Source organism: Antrostomus carolinensis, unplaced genomic scaffold (genome assembly GCF_000700745.2).
Source record: "Antrostomus carolinensis isolate BGI_N321 unplaced genomic scaffold, ASM70074v2 scaffold18396, whole genome shotgun sequence".
Lineage (NCBI taxonomy): Eukaryota > Metazoa > Chordata > Aves > Caprimulgiformes > Caprimulgidae > Antrostomus > Antrostomus carolinensis.
Genome location: NW_010319969.1, coordinates 15,068 through 29,820, shown reverse-complemented (window position 1 = coordinate 29,820; position 14,753 = coordinate 15,068). Strand labels below are relative to the sequence as shown.

Here is a 14,753-nt window from a genome sequence, read left to right as displayed (position 1 = left end):
TAGAGCTTTTATACACATTTTTAAAAAAATTTCGTGATCAAGACTTCTTATTTCAAGATGGAGTGGAAAAAAAAACAAAACAAACACCAACAAAAGGAATTCATGCTAATAACTCAATGCTTTTAATTCAGTACTTACAGTTTGACTAAGACAAAAATTGTGGCAAGAAAATGTAAGCAAACTTTGTTGCAACAGAAATTTAGGAAGCTCTCTGGCTGTTAAGTTTTGGGGTGTTTTTTTCCTAAGTATTAAATACAATTCAAAGCTACACTCAGAGTAACTATTTTGTTTGATAAATTCTGGTTGCTAGTAGAAGCTTTTGTTTGTTTTTTCATAGAAAATGAATTCTGTTTAGCTGTCCCTGATGTTTTTTAGAAATATTGAAGTTTTTTTCTTACTACAGTTTTTATTTATAAACATTTTACAGTTTCATGTATGCTGTTGTCACAAAAGGCCATTTGTAAACTGCATTGTAAAATGCATATTTTTCCAATGTGCATTTATTTATTTTGTAGTATACTTTAAAAGTCTGGAATAATGATAATGCATTCTAGGAAAAAACATTGTGTAAAAGTTTTCCTCTGTTTTAATATGTTGTTTTCTGCTATTTAGGCAGATGATGTCAGCGCGTTATTGACAGCAGCAATGCCTCCTTCCGCCTTACCGACTTGCTACAAACCTCAGGTTATAAGTGTGTCTCAGACTACAGGTTCTACAGCTGATTCTCTGTCTTCCGTTCCATCCAGTCCATCCAGTCTGTCTGCTGCAAGTAGTCTTGACAACTTGTCTGGTAGTTTTTCTGAACTTCCTTCTGTTGTTGGTACAAACAGTGCAGAGGGAGCTACTGTTCTGGAGAAAAAAGAAGGTGAGGCTTTCTCAGGAATGAGTAACATTTTCTACCATATGGTAAAAAGAATACACAAGCAGGAAGTTTCCCACACATGCACATGGTTACTATGACATAAGCAGTATCCCTTTTCCTTATGATGTCATTAACAAGGAACAGAAGTCTAAAAGTCTTGCAGTATAAAATTTTAGTACTTTCCCCTTACATAATCTTTAAAATGTTGCCTTTTTGCTATACAGAATCAAAATGGTGGATTGTGTTTTGAAAGTGAATGAAATTTGGCTCCATACCAAGCAGTGGTTTACTACAAACTTTATTTGGTTTCTAAGAGGCTCTTCTTAACATCTGTAGCATAGTAGTTCTCAAAATATTTTCTGTTTGCATATTTCTGGTAGCTAGTCAGTTGCTTATTTCATGAAAGTGCAAAGACTTCTCTTGAGGGAGGCAGAAATCTTCGAGTACGAGGGTAGATTAAGTAATAGTTGCTGTTGGTTAGTGATATAGATACTTATTCCCCATCTTCAGAAGACCGATAATTTCTGTCTCTCGTTATTGCCTCAGACAGTGTGAGATGTGTATACTGGACTTTACAATACATATATGAATGTTCATTGTGATTTTTTTTTTTCTTTGCCAGTTTCAAGTGTAGATTTTAGCATAAATCAGTTCGTGCGGAACCTTGGCCTTGAACATCTCATTGACATATTCGAGAGAGAACAGGTAAGTAGCTATATTTCTTTGCAGATACTCAGCTAGAAAGCAAAGGAATAAATACTCACTGTTCAGAATAACGTAATGAGACATTTAAAATGAGTGAATATCCAAATGAATTGAATGAAGGAAAGGAGTGTAACTGTGGATTTTTTAATTGGTATATAAAAATTAAAATATATGTATATATAAAAAACTGAGGCAGTAATGTCTATATCAGTTTGAGAGTGTAGACATGTTTTCTTCCAGTGGTATAAATGGCAGAGTAAATAAGTATTCAGTGTTGATCAGTAATTTCTGGTTTTGTTTCTGTTGCCTTGAATACACCTAGAAAATAGTATTTCTCAATCAGAAACATGATCCTTGCAAGCAGTATGAGCTGCATGATTGGAGCATATTTATTTAAAGACAAAAGTTTGGAGAAAACAGTTGAGTAGAAGTAAAGTATGCAAATAATACATTAAAATCTCCAGTGTTCATATGTTCTTTTTACACTTACTTTTTATCTCAACTATTGTGAGGTATGTTTTCACTGTAATTGGCAGCTGGTTTAGCCTGTTGATGCAGTTGTACAAAAAAAATGGTGTTGCTTTCATTGTAGATAACATTGGATGTACTGGTTGAAATGGGACACAAAGAATTGAAGGAAATTGGAATTAATGCTTATGGCCATAGGCATAAAATCATTAAAGGAGTTGAAAGACTCATTTCTGGACAGCAAGGTATATACTTGTTTCAAATTATTATGTAACAGTGCCTTTATAGAATCTGTTTTTATAAATGCTTTAGATTATTCCAAATTGTATCTCATTAAAAATAATTTCTAATAAAACTTGTCCTAGAAAATGGCACTTCAGATAATGTCTTCTGACTTGAAATATGAGCACCTTTATTTGTCCTATGACTTACTGTGTATCTTGCTTTCAGTTATCTAATTTTTTATTTTCCTTCGTAATCACTGTTTTGTGTGTACTTAGGTGAAGTGTAGATCTAGTGCAAAATGATTGTAAGCTCCTTGAGGTAGGGAGTATTTATTTTCATTGGAGCACTGGAGAGCAGGGCATATTCTCTGTTGATGGGTTAGGACCTGTTTTGTTCCATTGAGTTCTGCAAAAGAATACTATGTTTGTTCTCTCAGAAAGCCAGCTGAAATTCTTACTTATACTTTTCTTTAAAAATACAGTTTGTGTGCTTCCAGTGAACCAAAATTAACATAATTGGTTTGTTTAAAAACTTCAGCTTGTATTGAAGTTTATGCTAAAGCCTCTTTATTTGTGCAGCACCGTTGATACCAGCACAATCCTGGCAATAGTACTCTTCATTTAACTATGGCTGCATAAGAGACAAAAAACAAACAAACCTTTTTTCCCTTCCTTGTCTCACTGAAACATCACTTGCTATTGTTTTGCTGTGTTTCATAGAAATTGAATAAATTAGTTAGAATTGGTAGGACTTTTTTCCCTCTTGAGACAAAATCTGTGAATTCTCATTCTAAAATCTGCACTCCATAGTAATGAGACAGTCACTATCCCAAGCTCTAAATTATTTTTTGCTCCTTAAAACAGTATTAACCAACCCTTAAGATGATCCTTTTCCTAGTAATGGAAGTATTTAGGTGAATTTTCATAATTTTGTCTTAATTATCAGATGGTTTTTGACAGATTCATTTAGTATTTTGGATAGAAGTTGCTTTTAAGGTATCATTTCAGCCTCATGTCTTGTTTGAGTTCTAAGTTTACACAGCCAGTAATCATATACTGGTTTTGTCTTTCAATTAGGACTGATGTATTTTTTAACATACGTATATTTGTGCTTATTTTAATATGTCTGTATATAGAATGTCAAACATCTGAATCTTTCACCACTCCTACCCCCCTTCTTTCTAGTCTGTTTAGTCTTTTGCTGTCTTGCTATAGAAGGCCTGATATTTTCATTTTTAACAGTAATCACAGGTGTAAGTACTTAAACTGAGTATTTCAACTGCTTTTAATTTTTTTTTTAGGATGCGTTTTTGGAGCAGGGAGGATTGTTGTTGTTCAGTTGTTTTCTCAATTTTTTATATCTTGCCCTTGTGCTTTTGCACTCAAGTATGTTTGTACTGGTATTTTGGCATCTCTTCCTGAACACAGTATAGCCATTACTTTGAGGTTAGTTGGGCTTTTGTGAAAGAGCTTTATTTGTTGCTTCCTTGTCAGAGTTTCTTGCTCCTGAACACTCTATTCAGTTTCACACTGCTAACAAGAGGCTCTTGACTGTGGATGAATCTATAATTTCCCTTTTCCTTACATTATTCCTTTCTAGAGAGATTGACAGGGCCAGCATCTGGCTCTGGTCGCCTGCTGTTTGTCTGGGAAGGCCATGGGCAAAAGGACACCTGATACACACTGTCTTTGTGTTCTTATCTCCATTGGTTACATTCCCATTACTTGCCAGTTGTGATTGAAGATGGAAATTGACAATGGATTATGCATAAAATTCCAATTTATTTTTTTTTTTTGCGTATTTGGAATGATAGGGAAGTTTTCTTTAAGTGTTCAGTGTCCTTTAGGCATTCAATATCAGGCTCGAGTCTTTTAGACTCATGGACTGTCTTAGTTCTGTTGTCAGGTCTTTCTGAATGATCCATGGGAAGAATATTCCTACTGATGAGCACTTCAAGTCAATTATCTTGTCCATAATGCCATCAGTAGTCATGGGCTCTGTACAGGGGCAGGCTGCTCACTGTTTCACTGCCTAGAATTGAAAGGAACAAGATCTTAAGTAAGCAACTACTTACATAGAATTTCGCTATCATGTATATTAATATATTGAGCTAAGCACAGACAAATGGGTTAGTGTGTCTAAAATGTGTATTGTTACTGAGAGAATGATGGATCAGTACCCACAGATGAATGAAAATGAGTCGTTGATCTGCATCAGACCCAGCTGCTGTGCTCTCATGGCATTTATAGTGTACGTGTCGTAACGGATGGGTAGAGGCTATAAACAGACGTTGAAAAATTTTGACTAATGCAATTTGTTGAGGGATTGCTTTTTGACATTTGCAAAAATATATGTGGCTCATGAAGTAAAGTAATTGGTAATCTCAGCCTTCCTTAGCAGCTAACCTCTTCATTTTGTAAGCTGAGTTTTGAGAAAATGGTCCCTTGAAAAAGAAAAATCTCCTACTGGTTATCGTTACAAACCAGCAGTCTTAAAGCAGTTTCTGATCTGTTCTTGTGTTTTGTTACATTCACAGGACTTAACCCATACCTGACTCTAAATACTTCTGGTAGTGGAACAATTCTCATAGATCTTTCCACTGAAGATAAGGAATTCCAGTCAGTAGAAGAGGAGGTATGCCTTTCTTTGTAGTCTTTCAGAATTTTTGTTACTTCTCCTAAAGAGGTAGATGAAGGAGTATTGTTAGACAGTTTAACAGCGCAGTAAATATCTCTAAGCCTAAGAGAAACTTGCATGAAGATACTTCAGATTTCCAACTTTGACTATACCACTTAGAAGCTGTGCTTGTGACATCCCTTTTTTTATGTTATTACTGCTAGTAGTGTTTTTAAAAACTCTGCTATAAAAGCTCTTTGATATAACATATATAAATTCTGTGCCACCAATTGCCTGTCTGTTAGACATAGTTTTAAGTCACTTCTTTCCAAAGTGTCATAATCACACAGGACTAAATTCTGAAGAAAAAAATATTCTAATTAAATTAGTGACAGTCTTTTTATGTTTGAAAACTGGACCATGGACTATTCAAGGTATGTTTTTTTAAAAAAATCATTAAACCTGTTCATGTGCATCTGCAAAATCTGGCATTACTTACCACTCAGTCGTTGCCTAAACAACTCTTGTACGAGTTTTTTTAGGACAAGGTTATTTGACTGTGTGAAGGATGCGTGTTCTGAATGTGTTCTGAAGCAAGGTGATCCTCCTTAAAATTCTCAATTTTCAGATGCAGAGTACTGTCCGAGAGCACAGAGATGGAGGACATGCTGGTGGAGTCTTCAATAGATACAATATCTTAAAGGTAGCTGTTGCATTTTTGTGGTTGATGGTTACACCTTTAGAGTTTTGGCTGAAAATAAAATGTCCATAAAATGTTCTACATTTATTTGTTGAGTTTCCTAATATGACAAGATGTGACATTCTGAGACACACACAGGAAAAATATAATCTTCCAGGAAAATTCAGAGAATAAGATTATATGGGAAAACTGCTTATGGATTAATAGTTATTAAGAAATCTTGTGAGAAATTGACATAGAAGGACCTCACAGAAAACTGCAGAATGTTTGAAGGAAAAGGTTTTAGAGGAAACAAAGGATGGTTTTTGTTGAGGGAATGGCAGGGGAAAAAATAGCTATAAGTGAAAGCAAAATTTGTAGCATGGTTGTAGGGATACCTATTATAGACTGATTTAAAGCCAAAGAAGCTTAAAACTCCAGGAAGTAGATAATGTTGGTTTAAATTCTATAGTGAGCTTTTTGTTTGCATTCATATTTTTCCCACCTGGAGAAATCATCATGTTCATGAAAATTACAGGTTTTGATTCGCAAGTAAGTAGTACTAAGTTTTATTCTAAACTGCTGTTACAGTTTCCCCAGTAGAATAGATATGCTATGTCTAGACACATAAGGCTTTGCCAGTGTCCAGCATACCTCTGCAGGGAGTACGTAATTTACTTATTTTAAAAGTGGTTTAGGAGTCTTCATGAAAGACGCTTCTTAATTACTAAATGATATTTTTACTAGTGGTTTGGCATCAAGTGAGATGCAGTGATACTCAAGGACAATTGTGACTAAGCCTGCTAAATTTAAATTAAGACATATTGCTCAACAGATATTTAAAATTAGTTTATTCTTAATTAAGCATATAATCATTATTAAGTTATGCTACAACAATCAACTTCTGCAGGATAAGTTGGAGAATTTGTTTCATTCAGTTCTAAGAAGAATATTCTTGCTTTGTGGCAGTTTAGAGAAGTGTATTGTATAGCTACTATATTTTAAAGATCTGTCAAGTAAAGCAAATAAGTTCAGTTTCAGAGTGGAACTTAAATTTTTTACTATTTCAGATTCAGAAAGTGTGCAACAAAAAACTGTGGGAAAGATACACTCACAGGAGGAAAGAGGTCTCTGAAGAGAATCATAACCACGCTAATGAAAGAATGCTGTTTCATGGTAAGATGTTGAAATGCACCTTGTGAACTTGTTTCACCATCAACGTTCCTTAGAGGAGAGTTTCTGCTGGCTCAAACTAAGTAAATTTTCACACTGGAAATACATACTAGGTTTTGTCTCAGTTTTGTACTAACAAGTGTTTGTATATGTCACAGTGGGGATAGATAACAAACTGCATCTTTCTTCTGAAATTTACATCTCCTTGTCTTTCCCTGGAGGAAACTTCAAAGATCTAAGTGAAAACATTTTAGCAATTATGAATGGAGATTAAGGGGTGTGCCTCTTCATTGGTTAAATTACTATTTCTGTTTTATTGGCTTTATGACCAAAATTACTAAGGATCAAATTTCATTTTGCTATGGGTTGTTTTGAGGTTTGGGGTGGGATTTTTTTGTTTCCTTGTTTTTATAATTCGATAAGTTAGTTCTTGTTCATCATTCCAGAAAAAATAGCTTATAATTAGCAAATTAAAGCCAATTGAAAGCTGTCCTGTGCATAAATACGTAGTTTGTTGTGACACACAAATGAAGCAAGTTCACTGTACTGCCCAAACTTGTAGATACTAAATCCTGTCTTTTCACTGTGATCTATACCCTTTCAAGAGGAAACTGCCTCTTAATGGAATGACCTGTCTTTAAAGGAAAGTCTTTTAAATAAGTTAGATAACAAAATTATGCCTGGAACAAAGCAATTGATGGCTTATGAGAGCTCTATATTTTTGGTTTTTAAAGTCTTAGGATTTGGGGAGTGGTGGGTTGGGTTTTTTTTGTTTGGTTGGTTGGTTAGTTGTTTGGGGTTTTTTTTAGAGCATTAACATGGGTCTTTTAACCACATACGCAACTTGCAGAAGATGAAGAACAGTTGTCTTAGGCATTTTTCATTCTTATCTGGAGTGTCCTTCTGCTTCATATAAGGTTTTATCATCTATGCTGGAGGTTAAGGCTTTGGATTATTTTCACTGGAATTCCCAACATAACTGTGAAATGACATCTTCTCTTAGAACAGCTTTTCTCTAAAGGTGCTTTCATATTTACATATACTGTTATAAAAATCCTTACTGAAAAAACCTGCTCTTGTTATGGAAGTTGATGGGTATTGGGTGTCTCAAGATGCAGAATCCAACCCTTTTCAACAGGTTATTCTTAAGGCTAAATTCTATGACTACTGCAAATAAATAAATACTGGTTTATGTTTATTGCTTTTCAAATGCAGTCTACTTAGTGTTAGGAAGAAAGTGGGATTTGTATAGCAATGCATTCAAAGAATCTTGGTTAGAAGGGAGTTCTGCCAAAGGGAGTGCAGATTCATAGAGCTTCTCCTGCATCAGGAGTTGCCTCAGATACTATCCTTTGTAAATCTTTGTTAAAAATGTATGCTTATCAACTACTGTCCTTTGTATAACACAACTAGGAAAATGGTCATGCAAATCTGAGATCAGTTTCTGGAGACTGATTTCCTTGCATGTGTGGAAAAACTGTACAAAAAGTCAGGGAATGGCTGTTCGAATTATGACACATACAAAAATCTCTATATACTGTATCTTCAATATTTTACTTCCTTTGTTTTAGGCTCCCCATTTGTGAATGCAATCATTCACAAAGGCTTTGATGAGAGACATGCCTATATAGGTGGTATGTTTGGAGCTGGGATTTATTTTGCTGAAAACTCTTCCAAAAGCAATCAGTACGTCTATGGAATCGGAGGTGGCACTGGCTGTCCAATTCACAAAGATAGATCTTGTTATGTTTGCCACAGGTAAGTCATTCAAAAGAATCTAATTTTGCCTTAGTGTCTTTTGTTACAGACTGTCAAGTCAGCAGAGTCTCTGAGGAAAGATTTGTTTGGTAAACAAACATTCTGGCACTCCCTATATGCTGAGCCTAATAGAGACTTCCAGAAAACTTTGCTATTTAAGTCTTAAAGGTTCCTTAACCATCTTCAGTGCATTTAACCAAATCTTTGCCCTTAATTTACTGTAAAAATTAGACATAAGTAGCTTGAGAGTGAAGAGGACCTGCTAGATGCTTGTGTGAAAGATGCAGCAATATGAGGGTTCAGTCCATTGCCTGTATTTCTTTGAGAAGGACATACTTTTTAACAATCAGCCCCCACATCACTGCTGCTTCATACACTAAAATATAGATGCAAATTTGTGGATTCCCTACTCTGATGAGTTCCTAAATCCGCTTTTCTGCAGAACTCCTGTTACATCTTAATGTAACATGAGTTAACGTAGCTCTTACTTCATGGAGTTAATTGTGGTAGTGGCCATCATTTTGACCAGGAGAATAATTTGTGTATTTGTCTACATACTGTTTTGCATTGGTATCACAGGGATAAGCTCATTCTTCCAGTTTCCTTCATTGAATCTCTGCCCCTTTTCATACTGCTTACTCTTTTCTGGCACTCTCAAATAAAGATCGTAATCTTCTAGAGTTACAGAGGATGTCAGAATCTTTTCTTGCTTTCTGAAGTTTTGAGTAAGAAAGTTTCTTAATTTGCTTTGTCTGAAGAGTTAGAAAAGCAAAAATAAGTACCCTTGTTCTGTCTTTTTATAATGAAAACAACATAATGTACTGACAGATGCTATTATGAGGTATTTCGTGTTGACCTAGAGTTTGCACTTGGCCTTGATTTGTCTGTTAGAAACAAATCCAGTGTCAGAACACAGTGAATTATGTTGTTAGTGTGAGTGATGGGGGGGCACTCTCAGAAAACTTTTTTGAAAAGCAAACAAATTTAAAAAAAAAAAAACCACACTAAAAGGGTAGTGAAAATCTTTGAGTACATTGTTAAGCATGGAAACTGCTGTTTCCAGTAATTAAGATAAACATTTTTCAATATTATTACCAACCCTCCTCAGGCTAAAGAGCTTTTCCAAAGGGAGTGTTACTTTTGTCCTTCAAAACAAAACTTTGGAATTTTGTGAACTACAAAGAATGACAAAAGTGGCTTTAAAATTCCGCTGTTCTCCTCAAGCAAAAGTTTCACATTACGAAGGTAAGTCTTCCTGGAGTTTCCCAAGCGTTTGGTATTCATGGTCCTTTTTCCCTTCTAAAACAGGCAGTTGCTCTTCTGTCGTGTAACACTGGGCAAGTCTTTCCTGCAGTTCAGTGCGATGAAAATGGCTCATTCACCCCCAGGACATCACTCAGTTACGGGGCGACCCAGTGTAAATGGATTGGCATTGGCAGAATATGTCATTTACAGAGGGGAGCAGGTAAATAGCTTTTTTGGTTTTTCAGATTTTTTTTTCCTAAAGGCATGTAACGTGTTGGGGTTTTTTTCTTATTTTTGAGGTGCTAGGACTTGTTTTTGTCTTAAAACAAACTCCAGCTGTGGTTGCAAGTGAAAGGATCCATGTTTCCTAAATGCTTCAGGCATTTTGCCTTTGACATTTTGCTTTTTTTTCTTTGGCATAAATACTTTTTTCCCCTTCTCTAGCAAATATTCTGAATTTATCCAGAAAATGAAATCATAATAAAGAACATGTATGTCACTCTTTCAGGCTTATCCAGAATACTTGATTACTTACCAGATTATGAAACCTGAAGCCACCACTGAAGCTTAAGACAAATTACTTGCAGGAGACCATCAGACTTTGGATGCGAAGATACCAATGGCTGCCATCCTGTTAATTATGAGTTGTTGAAAATATTTCGTCCACAGGTGGTGTGGTAGCAAATGTGAACAAAATATACCATTTTTGACTTGATAAAGCTTTAATAATGTACAGTATGTTTTTCTAAAATTTCAGAAATGTCCTCTTTTTTCAGCACTTTAACAGATACCATTCCAGGCATAAACTGGGGTTTGGCTGTACTAAATTATAAACAAAAGTTAACTTGAAACAATGGTTTTATACAATACTACATTGAAATTTAGCAGAAATTGTAATGCTCTATACAGGAACTCATTTTACTAATACTGTGTTCTTTAAAACACTGCATTTACACTGAAAATGTTTTCATTTGTAAAACTGTAAATAAGAGCTTTTGTACTAGCCTGGTATTTATTTACATTGCTTTGTAATATAAGTGTTTTAGAACTGCAACCTTGTACAAAATGTTTTTTTCCAGATGTTGGTTTGTTCTCCTGTGTATTCTCATGCACAATAGATTTGAAAAGCCGGGGTTTTTTCCAAGATTTATCACTTACTTGTGAGGGCAGAAGCAAATTTTATCTGAAGAGGTTTAGAAATATCCAACTTTAGAATACGCAAATTTTTGTTCTGTATTTTTATTTATGAAATATACATTCCTGAGAATTATGGGCTATGAAAAGAGAGTGTTCCAGCTAAATACTAAAGTGTTTTTCCACCTACTTCCTAGAGTTACATATTTTATTTCTGTAAAATGTCTTCTGAAGTTTTTTATTTAACTATAAGTGTAGTTAACCTGTATCCTCACTTCAAGGCTAGTAGACCTTGCAAGTTACAGTTTTAGTAAATTATTTTCCTTGAATGTAGTTGGAAAATTAACCTCAAGGAGGTCTTTCTTGAGTTCCTCTTGCTTACATTTAAGCCAAGAAGTTAAATAGTTTATTCCTAATACGAGGGCAAACAACTTGGCCTTTTTTTGTATGCTTATTTTGGTAAATTAATCTACCTGTTGGTGCCCTCGGGATATGAGATGGAAATGTTAAAAGCCATCCTGTCATCTCCTGTGTTTCTTCCATGTTAACATTCTAGCTGTAGTTGAAGCAGGTGTGTCGAAGTGTGTGTATCTGCAGTGCTTTTGGCTGAGTAGCACTGGTTGGGTGCAAGGTTCTGTTCAGCCAGCTGGGCGAGGAGTGTGTAAGAGGGATGAGCAGCTCTTCCAGGGCAGCAGCTGCCTTCGGTAGCCCTGACAAGACCCCTTGGGTGGAGGAGGAGTATAAAAGTTTATCCCCCTGTTCGAGTCTCCTTCAGGGTTACTGAATGCACCAGTCAGTTCAGTCAGCCCTGTCGTGTCTCTCTGTGTTCTGCTTCTCTTCCATCTGCAGTTTTTACCTACATATTTCAAAAATATGTAAATACAAATTATAGTTCATTTGGGGTTAAAGTGGTTAGGAGTATATTTTAGTTGTTTCATATTTCTACATACAGGACACTGTCCCAGGAGACAATTTGTTTGCAGGGCATGTTATCATACCCATGATTTTAAATGTAGTAACTGGTCAAGATAATGAAATCGTCTTGCTGATGTGGTGGCTGTGTGATTATGCTCTGTGTAAAAATGTATTGAACCTTACCCAGTTATGTGGGAATCTGAATAGTAAGATTGCATAACTCTTGCAGAAAGTAATATTGGCTATGAATAAAAAAGGCTTTGATTTTTAGGTACTTTCTCCCAGCATGTTGCCTGTTCCTTAGGTATAGTAATGCTGGAATTGGTGTTCATGCAAAATCTGTTAAGTATGTTTAAAACTTTTTTGTTATTGCTAAAATGCTTCATTCTCTATGAATGATCACTTAATGTCTTGTAAAATATTGTGGTATGATAGAATTTTCAGTGGTACCACAATGTTGGTTTTGTCTGTTTGGGGATTTTTTGAGCTATTTTGGTTTTGTTTTGGTTTTTGGTTTTTTTTTTTGCATGACATACCTTGCACTCTGAAGATGGAAACTGTAATGATTTGATCATACTGACTATTGAGGTGAACTTTTAATCTCTTGTGCAATTATTTCTGCTTTACTCATCTTGAAGTGTCTTTACATGTACTGTATAACATTCCATATCCATTTAACACTAAATAAATTTAATTCACTGGTTTTCTGGTAGCATGAGAGTAATTACAGATGTAGTATGTCAGCCCATTGTTTTAAATGTAAGCATGCACAATGCTATTAACAAACTACATAATTAGAGGGGAGTTTAATTGCATTAAATGGAAAAGCTTTTACTGTGGATGAAAACTGTAAATACTGTGGAAACTTGTGGTTTGGTAATATAGCTGGCTAACAGCTTTAGCTGACAGTGAAAATGTTTTAATAATAAATCTAGAAGTAAGCTTCAGTTTATGCATTTAAAACTCCATTATATGGTGCAGAACTGAAAAAGAAAACTGCCTTACGTTAGTTTTGTAAAATGAGAAGTAACCTGACAAGTCTTACCTTTCAGATAACTGCATAGGTAACAATGATACATACATGGGCAACAACAAAAGTACTGCTTAGATCACTTGTAATATTGCAATAAGTAAATAATTTTATCTCAGTAGGACCACTTACATGCTAGGAAGTTTCCAAAACCAGACTTCTGTAGAAGATTTAAATAGGTATGGGCACTAGAGGGCAGGAAAGCAAATGTTTGTAAGATTGAGGTGTTGCAAATCTTTAAACTATTAATCTTTAAACTATCTTGGGAGTAAAACTTCTAATAAAATTGCTTCTGAAAATTCCACTTATCTAGGTTATAAAAATTTAAAATTTAACTTCCCATTCTGCATTAGTTTTCTAAAAACTAAGTATAAAAACAACTGCTGCAACTAAGTAATTGAAAATGCTAGGGGTTTACTCATCACTTAAACCTTAGTTCTTAGAAATTAAAAAATAATTTAGCCACACTTTTTGGTCATGCATACTTGAAAAACTTAAGATTATCTATATAGTGCATGTTCAGGGGGTATGTTGGCACTAATTCTGAATGGATATAACTGTGTACAAGGAGTTGCCACTGTGTTTTCTACCCTGAACTTGCTCATTAAACACCATGCTGTGTGTGTACGTATATGTGTGTATGAGTACACACACACAGATGCTCTCACTCTCTCACTCCATTTATCAAGAAGCTGAGGAAAAGTAGAAAAAGTTACTTCTCCAGCAGACCACCATTGTTAGTCAGAGTGCTGCAGCCTAGGAGCCATTTCCCTTTCTTCTGCCCATCTCCTGAACTTAATGTAATAAGTTTTTCTCTTTTGCTGGAAACAGAATCCCATGGGCGACTTCCCTTCTGCCTTCCCAGTAAAAAAAGTATAAAGGTTTGATTTGTACCCATCTAACACAACAATACAGCAAGGACTGCTTTGTCACCTTCAGTGAACTGCACCATCAGACTGCCCCAGGTCTTGCCCCTCTGTGGTTCTTGGAGTTGTGCTTTTCCTGCGCCCACTGAAGTTGCAGTAGGTGGAGATGGTGTCAGCAAGGGAAGTGCTATCGTTGAGGGTGCAGAGGGAGGCCTGTGCCTCTCTTTGCCCCTCTCCAGCAAGCATAAGCAATGGAACTTCTGAGAGTATCAAAGGGTTTCTTCCCTCTGCCTGCAGCTCACTAGATCAGAAAAAGCTGCAGGCAGCCAGAACAGAATGCAAGATAAAAAGAAAAAGCATGTAGATGACTGGTTTGAAGTTAACATGTTCTGCCCTAAAAAGGGCCAAGGGTGGTAACTGAGAGAAGACAGACAGGAGGGGAGATAAAATAAAAGAACTAACAGCAACGTGTAAAAAAAGAAAGGTGAGTTCTACACGCACTGAAAAGTTACAGTAGGAATAACTAATATAATTATTAGGAGTGTCCAGGACAATCAGGGTACGTCAACTTCCCAACTTAGGGTGGGAATCATTTCTGCCTAATCTAATTTTGAGTTAAAACAGCAAACAAGCGTTGATGTGACATTACAGGGATTTCAAAATGCCTCCTTATGAAAAGAGCACGTGTTCAGGAGGAGAAAGTTGCAGCCAGTTCAAAGCATTAACATTAGATGTGGGAAATAATGTGTGCAAGACAAAGAAATAGGGTTTAAAAACAAAGGCAAACGTCCTGTACAGCAGTTCTTAAAAACATTGGTTTTGAAGCATTGATTATCAGATACAAGCTGAAAAAACACAGTAGGTCAGCATCCCAGTAAATTAAAGTGTCACATTAAGTCATGTACCTGGATTCTGCCTAGTGGTAGGATGTATATGGGGGGTGGGGATGGGGATTTTAATGCAGCCAGAAGGAAGTAGAGGTCAGCTCCATCTCTCCATCTGTAATCTTGATAAAACTGAAGTTTATTCAGCTGCAACTGGAGTATGTTTCAGCTGGGATCTTAATGGGTGGCAGCG

General features: G+C 35.7%; 1 protein-coding gene across 1 annotated transcript in view; it reads left to right on the top strand.

Moving 5' to 3' along the window:
- TNKS2 (tankyrase 2) overlaps window positions 1-11,408 on the top strand; it is a gene marked incomplete at its 5' end in the record, with an annotated part of 24,780 nt that extends 13,372 nt beyond the window's left edge. The window contains 9 exons of the mRNA XM_010169458.2: window positions 613-865; window positions 1,485-1,567; window positions 2,160-2,280; window positions 4,797-4,894; window positions 5,505-5,579; window positions 6,626-6,731; window positions 8,300-8,486; window positions 9,795-9,951; window positions 10,240-11,408. Of these exons, the coding sequence (XP_010167760.2) occupies window positions 613-865; window positions 1,485-1,567; window positions 2,160-2,280; window positions 4,797-4,894; window positions 5,505-5,579; window positions 6,626-6,731; window positions 8,300-8,486; window positions 9,795-9,951; window positions 10,240-10,302 (1,143 nt within the window). The remainder of the gene's footprint in view (window positions 1-612; window positions 866-1,484; window positions 1,568-2,159; window positions 2,281-4,796; window positions 4,895-5,504; window positions 5,580-6,625; window positions 6,732-8,299; window positions 8,487-9,794; window positions 9,952-10,239) is intronic.
- Between the last annotated feature and the right edge of the window lie 3,345 nt (window positions 11,409-14,753).